General features: G+C 45.0%; 1 protein-coding gene across 15 annotated transcripts in view; it reads left to right on the forward strand.

Annotated features, from left to right (window-relative positions):
- tmem260 (transmembrane protein 260) overlaps positions 1–26,435 on the forward strand; it is a 70,360-nt gene that overhangs the window by 16,706 nt on the left and 27,219 nt on the right. For 8 of the 15 annotated variants that reach the window (XR_009791400.1, XR_009791399.1, XR_009791391.1 and 5 more), the window contains 14 exons: positions 11,721–11,898; positions 11,984–12,097; positions 12,196–12,375; positions 12,452–12,492; positions 13,618–13,704; positions 14,865–14,973; positions 15,028–15,215; positions 16,064–16,235; positions 17,100–17,239; positions 17,666–17,842; positions 18,787–18,840; positions 19,045–19,129; positions 19,271–19,551; positions 23,814–25,443. Coding sequence is in view for 2 of the 15 variants with exons in the window: in XM_061794443.1 (XP_061650427.1) it covers positions 11,721–11,898; positions 11,984–12,097; positions 12,196–12,375; positions 12,452–12,492; positions 13,618–13,704; positions 14,865–14,973; positions 15,028–15,215; positions 16,064–16,235; positions 17,100–17,239; positions 17,666–17,842; positions 18,787–18,840; positions 19,045–19,129; positions 19,271–19,531 (1,786 nt within the window). In the remaining 13 variants the exon portion in view is untranslated. Of the gene's footprint in view, positions 1–11,720; positions 11,899–11,983; positions 12,098–12,195; positions 12,376–12,451; positions 12,493–13,617; positions 13,705–14,864; positions 14,974–15,027; positions 15,216–16,063; positions 16,236–17,099; positions 17,240–17,665; positions 17,843–18,786; positions 18,841–18,928; positions 19,130–19,270; positions 19,552–19,658; positions 20,626–23,813; positions 25,904–26,435 lie in introns of those variants that run through there. The other 7 variants (XR_009791394.1, XR_009791395.1, XR_009791396.1 and 4 more) reach the window with 7 other exon arrangements.

Here is a 26,435-nt window from a genome sequence, read left to right on the forward strand (position 1 = left end):
GTGCCAAGCCACACAAATGCAGTATATACAGTATACATAGTCCCCTCCAAAGGTATTAGAACGGCAAGGTCAATTCCTTTTATTTTTGTTGTATACTGATGACATTTGGGTTTCAGATCAAAAGATGAATATGAGACAAAAGTTCAGAATTCCAGCTTTAATTTCATGGTATTTACATCTAGATGTGTTAAACGACTCAGGACAGCATCTTTTGTTTGAAGCCACACACTTTTCAAGTGAGCTAAAGTATTGGAACATACATTATTAAATTAACTCAAAGTGAATAACATTTAATATTTGGTGGCATAACCCTTACTTGCAATAACTGCATCAAGCCTGCGGCCCATTGACTTCACCAGACTGTTGCATTCTTCATTTGAAATGCTTTTCCAGGCCTTTACTGCAGCCTCTTTCAGTTCTTGTTTGTTTCTGGGGCTCTATTGGGTTAAGGTCTGGTGATTGACTTGGCCAGCCTAAGACCTTCCACTTTTTCCCCTGATGAAGTTCTTTGTTGTGTTGGCAGTGTGTTTTGGGTCATTGGTTCCGAAGTTCCATCCTGTTTCAAACGCTCCACCATCATTCCAGTCCCCAAGAAACCTGCAATCTCGGGTCTGAATGACTACAGGCCTGTCGCTTTGACATCTGTGATCATGAAGTCCTTTGAACGTCTCGTGCCGGACCACCTCAAGAGTGTCACAGGTCCCCTGCTGGACCCCCTGCAGTTTGCCTACCAAGCGAACAGGTCTGCGGATGATGCAGTCAACATGGGACTGCACTTCATCCTAGAACACCTCGACAGTGCAGGGACCTACGCGAGGATCCTGTTCGTGGACTTTAGCTCAGCGTTCAACACCATCATCATTCCAACTGCTCTAAGTGCTCGAGGACTCTGCATCTTTTTGCACAATTGTTTTTTGTCAATGTCTTTATGTCTCCAAAGTGTTCTGTAAATTGACTGTCTGTTGTCATACTGGAGCGGCTCCAACTACCGGAGACAAATTCCTTGTGTGTTTTGGACATACTTGGCAAATAAAGATGATTCTGATTGTCTTGTTGCATGATGAAGCTTCTCCCGATTAGTTTGGATGCCTTTTTCTGCAAATTACCAGACAAAATGGGTTTGTACTCTTCAGAATTCATTCTGGTGCTACCATCATGAGTTACATCATCAATAAAGACGAGTGAGCCCCTTCCAGAAGCAACCATGCAAGCCGAAGCCATGACATTACCTCCACCATGCTTCACAGATTAGTTAGTGATTTTTGGATCATAAGTAGATCCTTTCTTTCGCCATACTTTGGCCTTTCAATCATTTTGGTAGAAGTTAATCTTGGTCTCATCAGTCCATAAAACTGTGCCCTGTGGAGATTGGCAATGACGTCACTGACTGTTGTCTTTGCATGTTTCGTCAGAGCTCTCACGTTTCCGACATCAACTTCTGTTGATGCCCTTGGCCGACCTTTCCAGACTCGAGTCTTCGAATATCATACTTCATACTTATTCTGACAAGAGTTGCAACTGCTGTCACTTCGAATTCACTTAAAAAATAGCAAATATTGCATGATTTTTAGGTTGTTTTTATTGCTGACGCCATTTTTGACTTACTGCACATAGTTTCTGCGCATCCCTCCACCGAGACGAGGTGTACAATAGTCAAGCCTGAGGAGCTGCACAGATGTTCATGGCAGCGCCACAACCGAAGCTGGAAAGGAGCGAAGATTTACAGCACCGACACAGGAGCAAAACCAAATAGGGTTCTACTTTTGGCCAAGATATAACGGAGCCTGGATAAAGTAAGCCCAAAACGCCCGAAGAGAGAAACAGCAGCCAAAACGCGCCAGCCAGCATACTCTTTCCGGTTCAATAGATTTTGAATTGAATAGAATTCTAATACAATTCTAATTGGATAGAATTCAGAATCCAATAGGCGCTGGATACATTCAAGTGCAGGAGCGAGCTGAGCTCCTGCACTCATTATAGCCGCACGCTTTCTTTTATTTTCACCCACGTCCTCTCTCTGTAGCACCCTGCTTCTCCCTTTCTTTTTATGGTTTGAAGTAATCAGGCTTCAAAATGGTCAAGAATTGAGACATTCTTTCAGCTTGCAGATGCTACGAGCGTGTCGCTGAATGCTCTGAAAACCCCACCTCCCTGGAACTTTCAGCTGTCAATCATATGCGTGCCTTCTTTCATGGTTCCTCAGTAGGAAGAGGAGGATTCCCAGCTACAGACATCGCACATGCTCCCACAGGCTGCAGAGACGCAGCCTCCAAGCCAGCATAATGACCAGCAGCCGCGCCGCTGGGACCATTTTCCTTCCATTGAAATTAGCGGGACAACGTGCTTCTGTGGCTGCCTAAGGTTGGACCGTAAGCCACCAGAGTAGCGCAGCGCGCACTGGCACTATTGTTCACTCCTCCTCGCCCTGCTTATACGCACCAGCCCGCTGTTGTCATGGGGCTAGTTTTTAGCCCCTCCCCCAAAAATCCGTTCAACTGAGAAAAATTTTTTTTTTGGAAGTTCTAGCTCAGCAACAGTACTAAATTGTTCTCAGTCTTTTCACTTTTTCAGCACTTCAAACTTTTAATTTATTTCGAAACAAAACACGACAATTAGTTTGGTTCAATCTGGTTCAACTTTAATTCATCTTTCCTTCATTGAATAGATTGATCAGATCGCTGTAAAAAAAAAAAAAATTGTAACTGCCAAATTGGAGAACAAAGCTACATTCAAATATGTTGCCAATAGTTGCTAAAGCAAAACATTTTCATTTGTACAGTTTAAAGTCATTTGTATGAGCGTTATGTGCAATCAGGGAGTAAACTTATCTTTATCTTAATGGGTCAAAATGTGCCAAGTTAGCGTGGCATGTGTTAAACACGTATTTGAATCACAACTTTGTTGTGCCTGTAGATAGGCAGAAAACCTCACTGCCGTTTGTTAGACGTTCAAAGCACAGTATTTCATTCCCATTTGATGGTAGAGAATGTGCAATTCAATTAAATTTGGGACTTTGTTGTTACTTCAAATCTGTGGGTTCAGGCTGAATGAGCCGATTCATTTTTTACTTTTGTTTTTGTTTTTCCCGCTTGCCAAGAGCACAAAAAGCAACATAATCAGGTCGATCTCATTTTTCATATCTGCATTTTTGCAGTTGTGACGCGGTCGTAATGTTTAACAAATCAAAATGTGTTTTTCAATCGAGTTATTTGTTTTAACTCAACTCAAGTTGAGTTAAAGCCAAAGTTCAGAGTTGACCAGAATGTGCTCAGTTGGGGCCAGCAGGTTTTTAGACCAGACTACATTCTCCAGATGATCTGCTTAGGCCTTTATTTTTCCTATGACCCCACCATGCCATTAATGCCATTGATGAGTTACTTTTGGCCAGACGTTGAGAGACGGTTACTTCCAGGCCAGAAATACCCATGCTGTCTGGGAGCATTTTGGCTCACAGCGTGCATGTTAACTATAGCCCCGTTTGTAATCTCTGGGGATTTAGATCCAATTTTGGATTATGGTGAAGTAAAAAGTCATTATGAAAACATCCCACACCACTCTCCCTCAACTAGAGCTTTATGGGTACCAAGGACCTCAGCCAAAGCAAACAGTCACATCACATAAGCTGTTAAGTGTGAACGTAATGTAATCTATGGATTTGATTTAAAAAGAAAAAAAGCATAAAAAAGGTTTTTGTTATCTGTTCAGGGCCTAGTTTGAGTTTGTGGATCGGCAAAGGGGGCAGGTGGACCTCCTATGTCGGTTGTTCGATACAATTCTTAAGATTGACCCGTTGATACCCACTCCCCCTTCAATGATGAATGTTTTTGCATTTGAGGCATTAATCGGCCGAGTTGCTCAATGTATTCCCACACAAATCATTTTTTGCCTGCACATGAAAGTCGTATTTACGTTAACATGAAGGCATTTGGTCTCAAGGAGTAAATTGTTAAGACCGTCAAATTTATCTGAACTACTTCCAAACCTTTGAAGTATCAATTTAAATTAGTCGGCTGGATTGCGGCGCTTAATGTGGGGTAATGTGCATTCATAGGTTTCGAAGGCACTTGGGAAAATGTAGAAATGTAACACTTCCCTTTGATTTGTCAATTCTACTTCCCTCTCTTGCCTTGATCATGTGGTTTGATGGCCAAATTGCCCGTCTTGGTGTGTTTTCGCACCGTGGCCTGACAAGCCTTTGAGGATGGCGCACAGAATGGTAATTATTATCGATTGCACTCGGGGGTTCACCGAGTTAAAACATTTGGCCCACAGAATGCTACGGGCTCCAGCAGTGAAACTCCAGAGGAATGCACCCTTCATAACGGGATAATCCAGACAGCTCTGTATTCTGCGCTCACTCTCGTTTCACAGTTTATCTGCTAAAGCTGCTCTGTATCTCCGCTACCTTAGAGGGATCTCTCCCCATTCCCGAGCTTATCCCGAGAAACCAGGAGCAGACACGTTAGCATGCTGACAGCCTTCAGAGTGGGAAAACAACCCCGGCACACTCCGACATCAGCATTTTTAGTTTGATCGCGATTACATAATAAGCACACCAAACATGTCTGTCCTTCTCTATCCCCTGGATGAGAGGCTCTGTCGCTACAAATTGACCCAGCTGATACCTCAGGTACCTGGAGGGTGTGTGTGTGTGTGTGTGTGTCATCTCTTACTTCATCACCAGTATGGTCGAGATTGTGGCCTGGCCTTGCTTGATTCTGCTCTCTGAAGCATGTTGTTTTCCAAAATCATTATCATGTGAGAGCCACATTTGTGTTTTCAGCCAGCTCTATCTATTGTCTATTTTAGACATAAAACAATTTTGAACAGTGACGCAGAATTGTTTGGATTAGAAGGCTCAGGTCTCGTATCTGCTATTTTAAGTCTCCCAAAACGGCAATCAAGAATACAGTGGAATCCCTCACATCAAATGTGCCTTAACACATAAAGTTCTGAATTCAACCCAATTACTGGAACAATGCGCTCCTAAATCGCACTCAAAGCATAATAGGTCCGACAACAGTCATGTCAGCATATCTGATAGCATGAGGACATTTATACGAATTGAGGGGCTTTTTTTATTGATTGATGTATTTTTTGGACGTAGGGAAGCGGAACACGCGTCTGACGTGGCTGCTCACTACAACGTGGCTAAAAGTCCACCATGAAATAACAAAGTAGTAATGCAAGAATTAATGCAAATGTAGTGAGTTCACACTTTATTTGAAGTTAGAATTTGGACTAGTATAACTTGAGAATGTTAACGAGCTCAAAAGCGCAATGCATGGTCTGTTGACATTCATTAATATCCCACTTTATCACACATAATCTAAGTTAAGGCCGGATGCACAATTTATTTCGTTGAACTTTCTAAAACAGACATTTTGCCTGTACAGTTATGAAAGGCAGACTGGCAACAATATGACTGGAACAGAATTGGACAAATTCCTTTCTCTGGGAAATGTCAGTCGGCTCGGCGTCTCATAAAGGACTGTGTTCAAACTTGGCTCCACAGAAGCTCCGCTGCTGCCCTGAGAGAGCGAAACGAAACATTCGTTTGATTTGAAGCTTGGCACCATCAGACACCGTGTGCTGTCTGTCATCCAACACTCTGAAAACTAAGTACAATTGAACACAATCTGTTTTAAGATCAGGAAGAAACTGTCTTTTTTCTAGGTTACCTTGTTCCCATTGACAAGCTACAATTTAAGACTGCAGATTTGTTTTTTTCTTTCTGTAGCTAACATTCAGAGATCTAATGGTTCAGAACTCAACGATGACCATAAATACAATTACATCGGTGAAAGCAAACAACATTGATTTACCTTTGGTCTGTCATGGACACGGTCTCCAGATTCAGGACTTGTTTTCCTCACTCCGTGTCCTGAAGTTTCTTCCTAGGACAACTGTCTCGCATCATCTTAGAAGAGGTTAGTTAATGAAGCTTTGTGATCACGGTGAGGATTACTTCAATGTATGGTACATGTAATTTAAAGTCTTTGGGACATGGAGATGATTACCTCAGAATACATGACATTTACACCCAATTTGTGGATGTTGTTCTATTTCCACTCGCTCATGTGGTAGATTGTGGTCCAATAGCCCCGCTTTACTCCACCATCAGCATGACCGATGGTTCCCCCAGGACTCATTCTCTAATACAGTTAAACAGATGTCTAATGAAGATGTTATTTCCTCAATTACTGGCTACGGGAGGGGGATAGAGAGGAGGAGGGCTGGATAGGCAGCAGCATACAGTAGCAGTTTAATAGTCCTTTTCACCCTGAGGCCTGAGATTGTGTCTGTCTCGGACGTCAATATTACATTCCTCAACCACCGTTAATAAGGCACCCGGCACAGACGCGGCAATTACAGTTCAGCCTGAATTAGTTCATGGAATCTATATAGCGGCATTTATATATCACTGCCGTGTGCCTAATGACTTTGGTAGAAAAGCAGCAAGAAAAATGGTTGTCAGTGAATTGCATCAACATTTTTGTTTTGTTTTGTGTAAATTGCTTTCCCCCTTCCTCTTGTAATTTTTGTTTGTGTTGGGCTGAGATTATGATGGTATTGCGGGAGAAATTGTCATGTCAGCGGCTGCATTGCTTGAAGAAAATTGTGGCGATTAATTTTCTGCGCACTAGGAACACTGGAGCGCTTCCTGGAAGAGAGTTGTCAGAGCCAGGGTCCCTCATTTACCCTCTTTGCTTGGGGAGCGGACTGCATCCTTGTTGAACACTAAGGATGAGGGAGGGGAGTATGTTTCAGTAATTGGTGGACTCAAATTGGGTTGTGGCATCCCGTTCAACTGCGCCTGACTGTATTTTCACATCAGTTGAAGAAGATTATAATGAGGCAGTATTGAAAGGACTATCGTTGCCTTCAACCTATTCTTTGTTTCATTCGTATTATGACTATGTGATGACGATTGTTACTTTAAAGCAGTGTTTCACAAACTGTTTCAATATAAAATAGGCACATTTTCTTCATTTTCAACGGGCTTTTGTTCTTATCAGTTCATGTCTGTTGCACTTTTGAATCACTGGTTAAATGTACAGTGCTTGACATATATATATGAGACCACCACCCAATGTAAGGTTTATGCCCCAGCTGCCTTCAATTCAAATGTGATTCCATAATGGTTCATAGACCAGTATGAGAAGCTGTTTCACTGAAATCTTTAATACTAAAAAAGAATGTACTGTTATACATTTTTTTTCAAAGTCAAACACATCATTTAAGATGTCACAATATACTGTAGTTATTTACTATACAGTACACACTTTTATTCCTGACAGGAATTTTTTTTTTTTTTGGTGGTTGAATGTTATGCTTGATTCATTTCCACTGAATTTGAAAGAGTTGACATTTTTTAAGCACTGCGTGATGCTGGATGATCTCTGCATGACAGGCGGTCTAATAGTTAAGCACTGTATATGTCAAAGGCAATACATAATGTATTTTAATTTAGTACTGAATAACATTTCTAATTTGGATCTTGACCTTAAAAAGCTTGTGGTATCACGCTTAAAGTAGTTTGCAGAGGACTAACATGTTTCGAATATTGTACAATCATATCAATGGTTTTTCCTAAAACAGGTTGATTTGAGAGATGTACTTTGACAATTGAAAATGATGCTTCATGCCACAGTTATTTATACACTACATATTTGTTTCCTGCCCCCTAAGCGATTATGGTGTGCACTTCCCTACAGTCAGGCGAGAATAATGTCTCAAGCTCATCAGCTGCTTGTCCTATTTTTGGTCTGAATTCTCCATTTGAGTCTTGCTTTTTTTGTGCTTCTGTGCAATTTGGATTTGTCACCACCACAACAGACGGTAAAGCATCGATAATGCATAGCCGAATATTTGCATTGTTCGTCAGAAAACAAAAGTTCAGCCCATATGTTAGGAATCTAATCTGTGTAATGCTGTGCATCTCTATTCGGAATATGAATACCATAGTGCAGACGCATGCTGCACATCTTTCAAATTGTGTACGTAACAGCTTTACTATTAGCATACCATCGGTCCATCCGTTTTCTGAGCCGCTTCTCCTCACGAGGGTCGCGGGCCATTACCGTACCTTTTAGATGTATCAATATATCAATTGCAGTTTGGCTTTGAAGTTCAAAGCAAAGCAATGCAATGCTCTGTAATATAATAGCTACTAAGAAACCAGCCGAGTGCGCTGGCCAGAGGAGAGCCCGAGGGTCTCATCGAGGGCCAGCTGGAAGCCCGAGCAGGCCACCTTCTCTACGGGTTTCCTCCTCTCTTCAGGAATGTGTGATTCCTTTCCAGCGCTCCCCCAAAACCACTTGGTCGAGAACAGTGCAGCGTTGATCTGTGATGGCGCGGTTGTGGTATTTGTTGTCTGGTCCCTGGGGTGGTGTGTGTTGCCGGCTGCCCCGACCGGCTCCATTGTGAAGTGGCATTCAGTGCACAGGGCTGGTGTACGCTTTTGTGTGCAGTTATTTAGCACAGCTGGCACGTCTCGAGGACACACTGTGGGGAGAGAGAGCTCGAGTGGTAAATGAGGCAGGTCCCATTTTGACACTTCAAAGTGGTTTTTACTTGGCTTTTGTTGAGTCCTCGAAGGGGGCACCGCTTAACAGAGCCTGTTGTACCATTGTCATTTCTTGTTTGTGTATTTACCTTTCATCTTTCTCTTTGAATCTGCTCATAATATTTGATGCCAGATATTTTTCAAATGTGACTTAGGATCTTAGGACCATTAAAAAAATAAAAAAAAAAACAGGCCATTGGTAATTGACATAATTTTGCGGTTGATGTCTCATTATTGTCTTCGTCTTGTCAAAGGCGTTAATTGCCCGGGTGAGGACAAAACCATTTGGCAGTGGGGCTTCTGTTCAAGGTTGAAGAATTGCATTGTTGTTCTGCCACATTCCAGCCAGGCCTTCTTCGCCGAGCCATAGCATTTCTACACGGCAGCATCGTGCCCTACAGAGAGCCACGATGACAGCCAATGCGGCCACTCTGGTGTCAGAGTGGCCTCTTTTATCTGTACGGCCTGGGAGCAGCCAGGCTGGAGAATAAGCTGTGGAGGGGGCTGAGAGGCCGACGTAGACCCAGGTGGTCATTCACAGCTGTACTGTAAACACATCACTGGGCTCCAACGCACTGTCAGGTTCTAACAGAGAGATTTGTCAGCCACCCAGTGAGAATAAAGTCGGAGATGAAAAAAGGTGGGTGTCTGAATATGTGACAAGTGCTGCATATCTATCAGGTGGGGCTTAAGGAGCCAGAACTGACTTGCTGTAATAATTGTGTCCGTGAACCCCCCCCCCCCCCCCCCCCCTCACTGTTCTGCATCTACAAAAAACCCGCCCCTGCTGCTAGGTGTCTTTGGGTTAATTGTCAAGCGGGGAGGTAAACTTGTGTGTGCAGGGGTCTCCGTTTGCCCCCACCACCTTCATCCCTGCTTCAAGTTACAACTAATTCCTGGAGCGGGGCGGCGAGGGAAGACGCCGCTATCTCTTATTAAGACTCTCGCCTAGACGCCCTATCGACACGCTCTGCCCCCCGCACCCCTCCGTTCGCACACGTACTCACGAGCTCGCCTTACAGTGAACACGGAGAGGAAAAAATAGTGGAGAGAAAAAAGGGGAAGTAGTCAGCAAGCAAGAGTTTTTTTCCTCCTCTTTTTTCTCCTGATTTAGCGCACTTTCCTCAGAAAGCTCCATTGTTCCCCTCGCCTAAGTCTCATCAGGCCTTTTGTGGCTGACTATCACAGCGGCAGGCAGAGAGCTGGAAATGTATAAATGGTATCATGCCTTCTGATTAATGGCGGTGCTTATGAGTCAGGTCTGATAACGGGCCTGCTCTCTACTCAATTTCAGATACCGTTAATGGAATCTGTCTTCTGCGATTGTAATGTGAGAGCGCCTAATTTGCTATGGAGCTTGAAGCTGTCACCGGCAAGGGATTGTGGGGTCATAAGGGACCTGGCAGCCGTTTGGCCTGGAGCTTGTATCTGCTGCGCTGAATAGAGCAGCTCTCTGCCTGTCAGTTAGCTGATAGGCTGATGAGGACTCTAAGCCACTCCACACAATGGTGGAAAGGGCCATACTGCCTGACTTCCCTAATTGTCGAGCCTGCTCATATTTCCGAGCCAGCGTGCAGGGGACCGGGCTGCTCCTTTTTTCACCCCCCATTTCTCTTTTGCCCCTCTCTCTCTCTCTCTCTCTCTCTCTCTCTCTCTCTCTCTCTGTTTGAACTTTTTTTTTTTCATGCTTTAGTTCCTCCTTCATCCGGCACACTGTCTCAACACTTTAACATACATTTGACTGCACTATTTTGCTTCCCCCTCCCCTCCTCCCATCATTTGTCACCTCTCTCTCTCTCTCTCTCTACCCTCTGTCTCTCATTTTAGTAAGCGGTGGGTCTTAGCGTATGACAGATTAGGCCAAGTTTGCTTCAATTACAGCAAAGGGGATGGAGACATTACAGGAGAGGAGGAAGGGGAAAACTTTTGTGCACACATTATATTTAAGAAGCAGAGGATAAAGTGTTATCACGACCGCAGTGCTTTCTGTCGGTTGATTCGAGATCCACTACCTTCTCTAAGAAGGGGTGGTGGTGGTGGTGCGTTATATTTCTCATTTGGGCCAATTCCCAAAACGTTTTTCTAGGTCTTGTGTGCGATGCAGAATTGGAATGCAAAAAGTCTGGGGAAGTGGTGGCGCTTTTGACTGCATAACTTTAATGTGAAACTGATTTGAACTTTATTTTTTTTCTTTTTGTGCCACTGCCAGGGACAATGAGGCAGAAAGATGAACAAGAATGAACATTTCAATATAGTACAGCGTGGATGTGTGTTAAAACTGAAGATTATAGGGATATGCAGATATACTCCTATACAGATGTGTACCTTTGTTTACTCATGCTAGTGCCTTAAACAGGGTCCTAAAGTAAACATAAATAAAGAAAGAAAAAAGAATACGCTACATGAACAAAAGTATGGGCACCCAGCAATTACACCTTCAGTTGATGTAAAAAGTCTGCACACCCCTCTTCAAATGCCCGGTTGTTGTGATTTACAAAAAAGAGAGGATAAATCATTTCCAAACTTTTTTCCACCATTAATTTGACCTACGATACAATCTGTTCAACTCCATTGAAAAAAGGTTTTCATCTTTTCAAGAATGACAGTAAAAAAACAACTGAGACACCATTTTAGAGCTTAAGTGTGACTGTTGAATCACATTCAAAGTCATATTAAAAGCGAGTCAGCACACACCACCCGCCATTTGACTCATTCACCGCCAGCAAATATGTGACTGCTTTAGCCGTCAATGGCAGTGAATGAGTTTTTAAGTGCCTGTGATTCACCCCCCCCCCCCCCCCCCCCCCAAAAGTTCAGATGTCCTAGTATACTTTTCCTGACATTTTTGTTGTCATATTGTACAGCACAAGCCGTGGTTCATAGAGTGCTTCCACAGCTTCAGCGGGATTACATAACCTTTTTTTTTTGTTTTGTTTGTTTAAAGAAATTAATTTGTTGCATAAATGGATAGAACTACACACCAACGGCAAGGCAAACCATTTTTTATGACATTTTTTTTAGATCAAAAGACACGGATGAGTCTAATCATCTCCAAAATTCAGTTAATTCTTCTTGTGTTCACTGAGAAATGTATAAATAGCTGTAGCCTACTCCTTTATGTTGAGCAGCCCCTTTTGTCCTTTGTTGTTAGATTGGTAGGTCCTGGTCCTGGAGCAGCACTGGCTGGAGGGGTCTTTGCCGTATCCAGGCTGAGTTGGCAATGGTCAATGGTTGCGGAGGTTTTCACCCTCAACAACCTATTCACTGGGCTGCTCTTCCTTTCTACTGCCAGCTTTCACTTGGCTAAGAATGTAACTGAGAGGCGAAAGGTATTGAGACTTTCAGTTTTGACATTTTCAGATTTCCGGTCAAGATATCTTCTCAGCGCCGTACTTGACTGTTTGCCCTTGTTAGCTTTCACAATGGGGGGCGCTTTGCTGCGGGCTGGGGCTCTGCAACCAGCATACCCTGGTGCTGTATGTACTTGCAGTCATCCCGTGGGTCTTCCATAGACTCCACTCACACAGGGTAAGCCTGAGGTTCTGACGTGTTTATTCTTTTGCAATAGCATTGTTGATTGCAAATCTGGTTGTCCATTTTCCAAATATTCCATGCTGTGTTGACAGGAGCTGTCTCTGCGTAGCTTCATGTCCATGGGAATATGCTTCCTGCTGGGTTTTATGCCCTACATCTTCCTGCCTTTCTCCTCCTTCGTGAACTCAGCCCGTTGGAGCTGGGGGGACCAGACCACCATGTCAGGCCTGCTAACCCACCTGCTCAGGGCTGAATATGGCACTTTCAGTCTGGTAAGATTTGCTTGCTCTATTTAACCTTTTTCTCTTCCATACCAAGCTTTACTTATTACTCTTTCTATGTTTCCAGGCAAAGACGGAGAGCTCTGTGAACCTGACTGCATTGCTTAAGTGAGGTTTCTTTCCTTCTTTTCGTACCGAGCAAATCTCAGTTTCATTATGTATTCCTAACTTTTCGCTATGCATGAATGGTTTGGTTATGTAATGGTTATTGTGGTCTTTCATTGTAGCAAAGTGTGATCAGAGGTACAAACAAGTCAGGGAGATGGAGAAGCCTGCTACTCTTTGAACTTGTGGTGATGCACAAAGCTTTAACCACAGCAACTTTTTAACCATCATTTCCACGGCCCACATCCCTCTCTCTCTCTCTCTCTCTCTCTCTCATGAGCTTTTGTTCTTCTACTCGCTCCCATCAAAGCACAACTGAACCTTCTTAGAGGGCCAAATCGCTGTGTTTTGTTTCACCAGCAGTTTGAAATGATCACTCAGCGCTGGTGTTTAAAGCGTGACGAGTTGCGATGACAGACGCTGCAACAGTGCTGGAAAATGTTATTTTCTCCACTTGGCCCCCCAACACACACCCACACCCACACCCACACAAACCCGTCCAAACCCGTCCACTACCGATTCCACTACAACCAGCGCTGCAGTCATTCCACTCCTTGAATCTTTCTCCGGCTGATGGAATGGGGGTGCCCATGCATCTTAAGGCCCCCCCACTGCTGTCCCCCCCCACACACACATCCCGCTGCCAGGCACCCACCACTACTCATCACCCCCGCCGCTTGATGGACAAGCGCACCTTCAAAATGGGGAAGAGAGGCAAACATGACAGCCATGTCGCACTGGAGACGTAAACCCACTGGAGAAGCTGACACAAGCACACACTCACACATAATGTACATTGGGAGATATAGCGACTCAATAAGCTGTCAAATAGAGATGGGGTATTAAGCAAGAGGCAGGAAACTATCTGTGCTTTCTGAGAAAGCGCTCAGTGACTGACAAGCGCTGAGAAGAGAGGACGGCCGCGGCAGCGGTGGGGTGCGTGACACTGTCATTCGAATCTGTCAATCCGTTTGAAAGGAGGAGCGCACAGTCCAAGGAGTTTGTTTTGATAGGGGACAGTGAGGATTTCATCATTGGTGTCCTTGAGTTCTGTCACAGGCAGGACGAGCATCTGAATTTGTCTTTCGTGTCCTTGTGTGTTCATAGTGTTTATTTGTGTATGTGTAGGGCCCAATTGGACCACCTCCTGGCAGACCTTTCTCTTCCTATTGTAGCTCTGGCGGGATTAGGGCTGCTTCTCTCCTCAACGGATAGGTAGGAGGAAGGATCAAGTCATGTGACTCTGCTGCAAGCATCACAGCTACTTTTGGTCTGGAACTAATAATGGACTTCAGTTTGGGCACCCAGCAATTACACCCTCAGTTTAAGAAAGAAAACCATTAAGGCCCGATGCACACGGAGCGACGTGGCTGAATGTGACTGAACTGGACGATCGCAAAAAAAAAAAAAAAAAAAAACAATTGTCAGCAACTCAAACCTGCACACCAGGCCATTGAACCTTGCACACATAACTAACTCGCTGTAATGGAAAAACTGCGACCCCTGGTGGTCTTATTGGGAAGTAACGTTTTGACACGCCACATGTAATACTGTATTATCATTATTATTTTTTTTTTTATGTAACCACAAACAACATGACATGATAGTCAAGGAAGAAGCGGATTGCTCTGGCCGTTGTAGTTATTGTAAATGATAGCAGTGAGAGGAAACAGGCAAGAAATAAAGGAGGGAGTGTGGACATTTACTGACTGCACTTTGTGTATTTTGGCAAAAGACTCACCCTGAGATTATAAATATAATGACTTTATCTGACCTCATACAGGGAATTGTCATTTTTGTTGCAAAAGCTCATGTGATACAAGTACGACATGGCACTTTCGATGGCAGTTACAGCTGCAACGTTGTAACGCAGTTCACCTCCGATTCAAATTTCGAATCGCAGCAAAACTAGTGTCCGACGGTCAGCCACCCATGAAAACTAGTTGAAGAACCCTGCACACTATGCGGCAGTTCAGTCGCATTCGGCCACTTTGCTCAGTATGCGGCAGGCCTGACGAAACACCGCTTTTAGCATTTTGCGTCCTTTCGCTACACACTAATGGATGAAGGGCAAGATCATGCAATGAGATAGCAAAATGAAATCATGCAAATGCAAGTTTACCTGCGGTTCTGGTTATGAATATATAGCATTTCAAATACCTTATTGTGCATTGTGTGACCAGGTTGTTTGTGAAATCCAGCTCAAATCCGGTCTGTCCCTTTTGAAGTACATTTTACAGCGAAGCTGTAATGAGTAATGATTCAGAGCTCGGCACTAGATCGTAATGACTCAGGCTACTTAAGGAAAATGCCCCTCTTAACAAGCTTATCTGATATTTCAATGGAAAATGGATGTTTCTTTCTTCCTGTTACAGAATGTATCGTTCTGTGTCCTGGCTATTGACGTTCATGCTGCTTATATACTCGTTTTTCTTTGCTTGGAGGGCTAACTTGGACATCAGTAGACCTTTAATGCTAGGAGTGGTAAGAAAGATCGTTTGTACCGTGATGCAGCACAAACATAAAATCTAACTGCAGGAATCACTGCTCCAGGTTGAGCGCTTTTGGATCCAAGGGGATGCTGTTGTGTGTGTACTGGCTGGCCTTGGCTCCAGCCTGACCCTTAGCGGGCTGGAACGGAGTCTAGGCTACGGCGGGTTTTGGAAGACCACCGCCTGGGTCCTCACCACTGTTCTACTGGCACACATGGTGCACACTAATCACAGGTAAGTGCTACATTTGAGCAACATCGGCACATTTGTTTTAGAATTGAATAGTTCTGGGCAAAAGTCGTGATATTCTCTCTGAAATAAAATGGGTTTGGTTTGTCGACATTTTGCCATTTTGGTCTTGAATTTCCGTAATTCCGTAACAATAGCAGATCAAAGAATGGCACGAAACCTTTTCAACTAAAGTTTTTGTTTGTAGTTTGAATTGGCATGAGAAAGGGATCACTCAGTTAGAGTGGGTCGAAATGCTCTCGAGGGATTAAGTAACTTTGAATTGTATAAACTCCCACTTTTCCAGTCCCAAGTTCCTTCAGTTAAAGCGAAAAGAAAAGTCCTCTCTCCTACCTTCGAAAATCCCTGAGTCAACCTGATTTGTTTCTACTCTGTGCTTCAGACCTGCGGTATGAACATGTCAGGTTTCTCTCCGCTCACCCCGTGGTAAGGGCTAAAGAGAGGCACGGTTAGCACATAGATTCCACTCGCTGAGCTCAGCCTGAGATGTTAGCTGTCCGAGGAGGCAGATTACACCAGCGAGGTGCAGGGGAGTGCCAGACAGCCATCACTGAGCAGCTTTGATCAAGAGGAGAGCATGGCCTGCGCTGTCACACCCATCACACCTGTCTGCTCACGATTAGATAGGCAGCCAGAGCGCTTTACACAGGCGAAGGGGCGGGGGCACTGACAACTTACCCTCAGTGCACCTTGTAAGCGCACTCAAAACGCAAACACGGCTGACTCTCTTTCATACAATATCGCACTTAAGACGGAGGTGAAGATGTGCCCGTAGTTCTTCTTTCACGCAAAGTAAACAAAGCTGCTATTTCCATATGTGCTGGTGATTTCAGGGAATGTGATCAGAGCGGCAACAGCGTGGTGGAACGGTTCGGGAGGGAGCTTTTAGCGTCCTTCCCAGCAGACTCCATCGTCCTGACCAGAGGAGATCTGCCGGGAAACTCCCTCCGCTACCTGCATTACTGTCTCGATGTACGGCCCGATGTGCGCCTGGTCGACCAGGAGGTCAGAGCCTCACCTTGTCCTCACGCTCTCTGATGAGAATAAAGTATGCGCGGAACACCTCCATAAAGTCAATTAGTTGACCCCATTTGATTGTTTTCCATAACTACCATAGCCAGAATACTCATGGGCAAAATGAGTTCATTGATAAACTGTCAACTGAGAATGAATAACATTTGTAAATTCTAGTTGACAAAGCAAATGATTAGAAATGTCTATTTAAAAGGACCATTGACTGTTAAAGCACAAACCCCCTCCTGTTTTTATCATTTGAAACAAAAGGAAACCTTGTTCTCTTTCTTTTGGAGAATGCTGCTGCCACGGTTCGAGCTAACACCAGGCGACACCAGTCCTCCAATCATTATACTGGCTTTCTGTTGTTCAAAAGATAGAGTCCACAAAAATTTTTTTTAGTTCCGTATGAAGAATCGAAAGTCTGAGCTCAGGCCATCGGGGAGAGGTTTATAACGGGTTGCCGGAATGGAGCAGCATTCGGCTATTATGCAGCTCACCTATGGAGCAAACTTCCTTGAACACCTGAGGTCGGCTGAAAATGTCAGCTTCTTTAAATCAAGCCTGAAAGCCACATTGTTTACTGTAAGTTTCTCTCAGGTGCTGAATCGTTTTTTCTTGACTTCTAATGTACTTGTATCGCTTGTTTAATGCTGTTGAAATGTGTTGTTTGTATGATTTTGTCAGATTTGAACTGTCTGAATCATCTTTAGAATTCATTTTCAAGTTCTGTGCTGAATGTATTTATTTATTTCCATCCATTGTAAAGCCCTTTTTTTTTGCCGTGTGTGTGAATTGTGCTATACACGAATAAATGTGCCTCACCTGGCCTTCTCTCTCTCTCTCTCTCTCTAGATGATGACATACAGTTGGTATGTGGGAAAGCTGGGGCCTCACCTCCGTGGTGTGCACTTTCCCGGTCGCCAGTGGGACCCGGTCCACTCCAAGGAGAGAGACACCTTCAGTTTAGAGCGGTTTCTGATCCACAACTCCCAGTTAGTGACAAACCGATGCTGAAATGCTCCAACAGAACAGTGGGTGATCTCATTAGGCAGTGGAATGTTTGACCCAGCGCTAAGCGCATGCGTATGTTGAGGCCTTCAAGAGACTTTGACGAACCACTCGTCACTAATCGGCTTGATTTTGTTAAATAGTCTTTCTTGCCTCTGTTCTGCAACTGTCAAAGGGCTGTTAATACCAAGTCCACCAGGGGGCAGTGTTTGCTTGGCAGAAAATGCCAGTCTCTCAGTGGGGCAACACTGAATGTGGGTTTTAACCTTCTGGGCCTGAGGCTTTGGTGAGCAACACCTGGTATGAGATGCTAGAGTGGGCTGGGAAAGAGGAACTGTGTTTGAATGAATTAGCCTACTCGAGGGAGAAAGGGGGGATCATTTCATATGTGACACTTTCTTTTTCTACAGGAGGGACGTGCTAGCCTGTATTGGGCTGCCTGATGGAGACCCAAGCTGGGGACGTAGCTTCTCCCGCTGGCCCTTTGGTGTGTGTGACTTCTTGGTGCCTGCTCGGAGGCAGTTTCACCCCAAAGAGTGGGCGAAACGCACATACAACCTTTACAACTGGAGCGAGCCACACAATCGGTAAGCAACCAAAAGAATGTATCCCTTTAGGTAGCAACAATGTATATTTTACTAGATGAGCTGTTCTGCCATTACTTTATAGTTTGATCTGATTTAGATATACAGATAGACACTTTATCCATGCTGTGAGGGAAGTTGTAATCCAAAATGTTTTATTTTGTATGTATTTTGCATGAATGTTTTTTTAATATGATCCCGCAGAAAATATTGACTGTGATTGTTTCGGAGAATAAGTGTGATTTACAGGCCATGTAGAGGGTTTTATTCTATTTACTATTCTGTTTTGTCATTCAGACCGACAATAAACATCTTGCATTTAATCAGAGGATGCAGATCAGTTGGCTTCTTGTCTCACTGCTCCTCAGCAGTCCTCATGGAGCTTGGCTGTACTCTGTTCTCCATGCTGTGATCCGCTTTCTTTGTGAATTCAAGCAGAGCGTAGACATTAGGCTCTCAGCCATTTGAAACGAGAGCGAAGATGGAAAATAATGAGTTTCATATTGCGTTTTGTCAATAACTGTGTCAAAAGTGGAATTAGTCAGAGCTACATATTTTGTTGCGGTTGCCAGCAGCCCCTCATTCACTCAGATATCCACGGTTGAACACTGTGACATTATTTCCCGCACTCTCACGACAAGCGTGTCCGCTGATGCCCACCGGCCAAATATTAGCACCGGGACCCTGCTAAAATATTCTTTTGAAGAAGAGGTCAAGTGGTTACAATCTTCAAGTGAAAAAAGGCAAACGTGGTTTTACTCCATGTCTAATGTGCAAGCTGTTTGCATTGTTGCTCAGCCATTTCAAGTTTATGCAGCAAACATTTATGTTTAGCGCTCCAGATCATGCGCAAGCCTAGCGGAACAATATATTCACATTTGTATTCATTTAGAGTTACTCTCTGAAGCTGTTTGGATAAATGTCCCGTCCCCCTTATTTTTGAACAGTTTCCACTCTGCATCGTGGGAGCGTGTGGCTAATGAGGAGATGTGGCAAGCCAGGTACAGTCAAACTGTCGAATTAAAGATTCTGAAACATGCTGTACTTGCTCCAACATCTCCATAAAGCATTCCCTGTGTGGTCGAGCAGCTACGGTGCATATGTGCCTTCTGTTCTGCAACTGCATCTCCATAAATCACTCTATTGGAGTGGTGCGGCGTCCATCCAGCCAGCACTTAGCCTTGATCCCGAGCGCTTTGTTTCAGGATGAAGATGGCTTTCTTTCTATTTGACCTGGCAGAGAGGATGCAGGGAGAGGGCAAATCGGACCTCTTTGAGCTCTCTTACACTGTGAGTCTGACGTCAACAAAGCTACATTAATCATACTTTTTTTATGATCATAGTGCCCCTTCCTGGAAGTACTGCAAAATCAGTTGCATTTTCAAATCATCTGCTTTGCTAAAGGTCTCGTCTCGATGTGTCTGCCTGCAGCTGTATAAAGCGCTTGTGGAGTCTTACTCCTCCTACCCTCCCAACTGGGACAAGAACCTGGCGCTGGCCTGCGAGAGGCTGGTCCGCTCGGGTCATCGAGGCCACGGTCTAGACGGCCTGCTGACCTGCAGCATCCAGCATTTTAGCCTCTACTTGGACAAGGAACCCGCAGATCCGCAGGCGCCCGCCATACGCTCAGCTGTTGCCCACCTGTTGAAAGAGAGAGACCGGCACCGGCAGAGCCTTAAGAAGACCACCTGACAGGTCCTGACACCCGCAAGGTGTGAAGGTGACCTCAAAGCAGAGGGAGCGACAAGCTCCTTGTTACACCGGTTCGCCAGAAGGAAACACAATTCTGTGATTTGTTTATTTGTTTTCTTTTCTGAAGGTTTTGACTAAATTGCCACATTGGATTAACTAAACCAACTAAAGCAGAAGTAGTGTGGTGAGAGAGCCGAACTGCAGTACAAGAAGCTTTGAATGACCCCAATCAAGTGTGCCCCCCGTGGACTCTCCCACTTGATTGCTTTATCATTACATCTTCTGCGCCGTCCCCCCTCCCGCCCCCTCCTCTTCTGCTCATGGAGCTTTTAATGTACTGATTATTTTTGCTTTGGCCCATGCACCACTTCTCTCTTTTTTTTTTTCTCTCACATTAGGACGACGAGATTGAGGGAAACCCAATTTCGGGCAGAAATGGGGGATTAGAGCAGCTGTTTAATCTAGGACAAACTCGCACTGTGCCACCCAGTCCCGCCGCTTGCCACCCATCCCCCTGTCCATCCATCAGTCTATCTTAGATAGTCTTTTAAATGTTTAAAACTAATGGATTCGATTAGGTTTCCACCCCCCCTCACTCTTCTGTCCTAACGGGAGGCCCGTAATCCGTCATGGATTTAAATGAAATGTAAAATGTCACAATGCCAGAGACCCTTTTAAAGAGTGTGTGCGCGCACGTGTCAGTTCGTTTTTCAATATTTACGCATGCGTGTGCGGACGCGCACAGATCTTTCCGTGCCGGACACATCCGGAAATACGGTCGGTAAATGGATCGGCGCTCCCTCACGGAGAAGTTTTGCCAAGTCCAGACGCGCAATTTCTGTAGAAATGGACGTGCCTTTATGGGCACTTTTCCTCCCGTCATGCGATTGAGGCTGAAGACCAAGGATCCAGATGTTGACCTCCCACTGGAGAGCTGAATGCAGCTTTCTCGGAACATAATCTTGACATTTTAAGAGGAGCAATGGCAGTCAGTTACGTTTTCTAATTAAAATTCTGTCTGACTTAACACAATTTTTCACCTTTTTGTGTCCAGTCATTTCTATTTGTTCAATAAAGAAATGGGGAACACAGAAGACTTCCTGTCATTGTTGCCCACTGCATTCGTGACGTCGCAAGTTCAGTTTGTTGTTTTACGCCCTCTTTTGACTTGTCCCCCTTCTGCTGTCACCCTGTCCTCCTCCCCGACCCTCTCTTCTCCTCTCGCTGCCTCTTTCTCTGAGAGTCAGTTGCCCACCCTAAGTCAGCAAGCTGCCGAGGATTGTGGGAACCCGTGGAATTGGCGTGACCGAGGATGCGGGCAGGGAGCCACGACAACGCTGGAATGTGGGGCGTTTGAGGAGATAAGAGCTCTGTGAGCTCAGCCAGGGAGAGTCGAGTGATTGGGGCTTGGGGGGGGGGGGGGGGGGGGTTGTCTGAGGCAGTGAGGGTGAGACAGGAACAGGGGGAGCACCAGGTCTGTGAATGGGGAGACAGAAAGACAACAGCATAAACAGGCCGAGAGAAGGGTGGGGGGCCGGGGGGCCGGGGGGCTGGGTGCGCACTGTGGAGATGGGAAGCCAGCCTTATTCCTCTTTGCATTTCATTTACATCCCTGGCCGTATCGACCAATCGGATTGGGAGCAAAGCCCAGGGCTTAGGAGGGGAATAAAAAGACAAAATGTCTTTGCTGCTCTCATCCCTCCCTGATAATACCCTCTCTGTTTTTTTCTTTTCTCTTTTTCCTCCCGTCTATAAGTAGATAGTGTCCGAAATGCCAGCAGAAAAGCGACACCTCCGCTTGCTGTGTATCTCAGATAGACGGAGCGGGGAGCACGGGCTGAAAAGACAGCTTTAGCAACTGGGCCTATCTCCTCTGCTCTCTGTGGCTGCATGGGAGCTGGAGTGGAGGGAGGCGGCGGCGGCGGCGGCGGCTCGGGATGCGTCTGCTCGTGTTTGGGAAGAGAATAGAGGGTGTGAGAGCCATGATATACAGAGCTGGCCGCGGTTTTCGCAGAATGGTACACCGGAAAAACTTTGTGTGCGGATCCCATTTTGAAGCATGAGAAACCTGTTTCAAGGGTGCTTACCGGGCACCACCCATCTCCGTGCAGGTTGCCAACTTCTGCCTCCAAACTTCCGCACACGTTCTTTGTTGAGATCGAGGGTGCTGAAACGATTCAAGAAGACGGTAACTTCCCGTACTGTAGGAAGAAAAGTCAGGCAACACCTACACCTTAGAAAGCAATATGAGGTCGCTCTCCATTTGACCGCTTTAACGGCCTCCGCTCTTCTGGGAAAGCTTTCCAAAATGTTTTGCGTTTGTCTGGGGGAATATTTGTCGTTCGTCGCCAGGGGAGGGGTTGAGGGCAGGTCTCGAGTTCTTCCGAGCCAAACTCATGCGACCAAGACTTGATAGAGTTTCCTCTTGAAAAGGAGTCTATTCTTAAGCCCAGAGATGCCCTACATTCTTGGCCACCTAGTTGACTGCTGTTGGATCTATACATGTGTATTGGGTAGAATTAGGCCCATTAGCGCCTGTGTTGACATGCCATGATTGACTATCAGGAGTTTGTTTGCGATCACCCTGAACGTGTGCGGTAGTTACTGTCTGTCTGCAGTGCAGGTACAGTACGCTTGTAAGCTTAACGAGCTTATTTGTGCAGGTGTTCGTAGCTCACTTCATTGTTTGTATTTGGGCGGCGACCATTGCGTCAAGCTCTTTTTTGCCATTTTGTCAGGGTCCCACCCAGACTACTGGTGAGATGGACTGTTTGTTGTTCACTGCGGGGCCTTTGTCATTCTTGGTGTTCACAAAACACCCATCAAATGACACGAAGCAAAGAATGTTGTTGGTGCAAGGTGGATTCGAGGTCAAAGGTCTGGGGAACGGGACATCTTCCATTTTCCTCCCAACGGACCGTACTGATGATAATTTGAGGAGGTGGGGCTTTCGTGTCAACACAGGACGTGCCTGCTCGCTTTCCATCCCAAAACCTGGCCGTAATCCTCAGCAATAGACCCGGGAATCTTTTCATTTGCGAGTGTGATAGCACTTCACTTGCAGTGTTTGTCCGTCTACTTTGTGCACACTTCCGTGGAGTTCTAATCTGTGCGTGCGGGATAACTTTTGGGTTCTTGCGAGAATATTATCCCCAAGTCGCCATTGTTATCTTGTGTACACACATTTGTTTATTCGATGTGGTGCCTCTCCACTACACCACGTGGGTATATCAAAGACAGCAGTGCGGAGTGTAATTGAAAATGGTTACCGTGGCGAAAGGTCTCTTTATGCTCGACTGCGAAGAGGCAGAAAAAAAGCCCTATTCTCTGCTGCCGTCTTGGATCTATTTAAATAATTGAGGAGTAAACTGACAAATTAGGCACCTTTATAGATGCCCCTGGGCTCTCTGGGGTCCTTCACTTTTTGCCAATTGAACACACAGCCACGAGGCGCAGGATAATATCTCTGAACGCAAATGTGTGTTTGTGGACTGTAGTGGGCCAGGAGGTGTTTCGCCAATCAAGCAGGCCACACTTCCTCCCCCAGGTTCTAATTTTGTGCCACATTAAAGAGCTCGGCCTCCGTTTAGGACATAGAGAAGCATTTTCATAATTTGCCGGGTCTCTCGACTAGCTCGGGGGGCCCTCTTCCCCCTCTCACGCTCTCACTCTACGTCTGAATGGAAGGCCTGAGGAGGAAGAAGTGGAAATGATTCTCTTCCTTTCAACCGAGTCGCTCCTCTTCTGCATAATGTCGCTCCTAGGTGTGTACAGCAGCGAATATTTATCTTTTTATTAATGGCGCTATATTAGGCCTGAATATCATATCCTGTATAAAAGCTAACATTGCTCCATTTGACGTGTGAACAAATGGTTGCGTTTTGCCTCTATATTATCTATCCCATCCTATGCGCTGCATTCTGCATCCATAATGCTGCAATCGTTGAGCTCACACTGATAAAATCAGACATGTAATATAGACTTGAACTAGGTTAAATGTCCTCTAACTACACCGTCCGTTCGTGCGATCCAGTGTGCGCAAGCGCTGATTCCTATGCGATCGGTCACATAAGTCACAGTCTCAGGGGGGGGGCATTTCATTGCTGACAGACAAGCTCATGTAAAATCCCCCAATTTACAAATGAAAATCCCACCATCCAATTGAGCTAATAGAGAGAGACTTGAATGGGATAATAAGATAATACTGTGCAAAACGCCTTTAACGTCGTGTTGGTGTGAGAGCCCATGTGGCTGCGTGTTTGACTGTCTGCTGTGGTTGCAGGGGCCCGCGGGCCTGGCGGGATGGGATGGGGCACTTCTCCCTGGGCAAGAAGATGGAGCGGCTGCCCCTGCTGCTGGAGCTCCACGGAGAACAGAGTCAGGATGGGCGATGGATTCACTCTCTGGCTCGTTCCCTCTCTCTCTCTCTCTCTCTCTCTCCTCTATGCCGGCCTCGCTATGGATGTGCGGGCGCGCTGCTTGCAGATGTGCACAAACAAGGGGGGATTAAAGCAAAACGAATCTAAACAGACAAATGGAATTAGAGTGATGGGTGTCACTGGGCTGGTTCACAGTGATAAACAATATGATGCCCTGTGTGAGTGTGTGTCTGGGGGATTATCAGTGGTTAGGTGTGTGTGTGTGTGTGTGTGTGCGGCGTGTACGGCTGCTTCTGTGTGTTTGCCTAGCTGTCTATATTTTTGTAATTATGCGTGTGTATATTTGTTTTATCACGTATGTGCTTGGTAATGTGTTATTCCATATGAATGCTGCATGATTGTGCTGCGCTTTTCTATTTCCTTCTTGTGTTTACATTTTGCCTCCACCTAGAAGGTTATGCTTTTATTGCCATTTGTTTGTTTGTTTGTTTGTTTGTTTGTGAGCAGGATTAAACAAAAACGATGTAACTGATTTCTCCCAAACTTTGTGGAGAGGTAGGTCACAGGCCACGACAGAGCTCATAGAATTTTGGTGAGCATCTGGAAACAAGCGCAGATCCTTTTTTTTGGGTTTGTTTTTAACGTTTCAAGGCCCTTTTCCCCTGACATTTTTCTCAATTTCGCAGTCGATAATGCTCGAATCTTAATAGCAAAATGTTTCCACATGCTGTTGTTGGTGAGTATAAATGCATATTTCTGTTTTGTTATTGTTTGGGGTCATTTTACAAAATGTTTTCATTTTCTTTTATTTTGCCCAAACACATACAAATAGTAACTCCAGAGAAACTCATTATTTTTGCTGTGGTCTCCAATGTTTTTCCTGAGCGGTATATCCAAACTTTAGCCTTCAGCGTACAGTATAAATGGAGTACCCCCCCCCCCCCCCCCCCCCCAAAAAAAATTTTGTTTTGCAACAACCACTGCCTGTCAGTGTCAGGGCACAAGTTCATGTGTGAACATATTTTCTTGTGGCAGGCCTTTGTGTTTATTTGCTGAGGAGGTCAAGTGATCGGAGGAGCCAGCAGGGGGGCTAGTGATGGACAATCTGCGGAACCCCTGCCGAGGGCCTCTGAGCTTAGTGATAAGCCCTCCCTCGCCAGATGGGCACAGCATACCCCCAACATTGCACATCGCACATCAGCACCAGCACCCTTTTGGTGCACCAGCACTCACCCCGCTGCCCCCAGCTCCCTCTTGGGGGAAATAAGGCGACTGTAATCCCCATTTCCTCCACTGACTTGGAGGTCATTTAGTGACACCAAAATCCAAAGTCATTTGATTAAAACATACGTTTCTAATGTTCTATCTCGACAGGACCACACGGGAAGGACGTATGATGAGGAAGGAAGGAACTCTTCACAGTGTCAGCGAGCGGACTGTGGGGCCAGTTAGCACGTCGGAGGCCATCACAATTCCAATGTGCGGGCTGTTTGGATGCACTGCTATTTCAGAGCCAAAGGGAACACTGAAACTGTACGTGTGCATGTTTTATTGCATTCTAAGGATACGTCTGCTCACACATTGACCATATCGTTTAGCCTAATAGCATATTTGCCAAGTCGTTTGGAAAGGTTCCCCTCCATCATTTGTGTAATCTTTTGTCCTTTTCTTTGAGTTGCATGATCATTTGGGTTGGAAATGCCCAAAATGTCCCTTTTCAAGCTATTCTACTTTGTCTTTTCCGCCTGGCATTTGAGACGGTCAGATTTGTCATTAAAACCCAGAAGTGTTGTGTTGCGATTTCAAATCCCCCCCGTTTTGCAAGCCTTATGCCAATTATTGACTTTTGCATTCCATGGACAAAGCGCATGGATGTCAAGCGTAAACCGTCATTTTGACCTTTGTTATGCATCAAACAGTAGAAAAAAATGGATTCTGACAGAAGGGGTCCTTTCAGTTACTGTCACAGTATCAATAAAAAAATAGCAATGTGCTTGCCAAAATTGTGTTTTTTCTTTGTCTATTGAGCTTTCTAATCATGCAATGTAATCCGCCAAGGTTGAATCGGCAGCTGTACTCTTCTCGTTGATGATTTTTTCCCCTTGTTTTATAAACCCATTCAAATATGACTTAAGCTATTGTGCTATCCTGATTAGGTCATAAATAGTGACATTTTAGAGACGTGATATAATCATTTCCCATTTCTTAGTGTTTACGCTGACCACTCAAGAGCTACATTACAACTTCAGCTGTTACGAAGATAATCAAGCTCAGTTATCTTGGACACTTATGAATTTAACCATATATTTACTACTGTGGTTGCAGTTTACAGTACTGCTTTATGGCAGGGTTTGTGCATACGCTTGTACATATTGGTCGAAAGTCCTGTAGTCCAGTTTGAATGTAATAGTGTGTGCGTATAGTGCTTTACGAGTGATATCCAACTAAAATCTTGCGAGATCACATTGAATTGTTAGGCAGGTTGCTTTTGTCCTGTTGAAATAAGGATAGTTTAACATCCATCC

This window comes from Phyllopteryx taeniolatus, chromosome 13, assembly GCF_024500385.1.
Source record: "Phyllopteryx taeniolatus isolate TA_2022b chromosome 13, UOR_Ptae_1.2, whole genome shotgun sequence".
NCBI classification, from domain to species: Eukaryota; Metazoa; Chordata; class Actinopteri; order Syngnathiformes; family Syngnathidae; genus Phyllopteryx; species Phyllopteryx taeniolatus.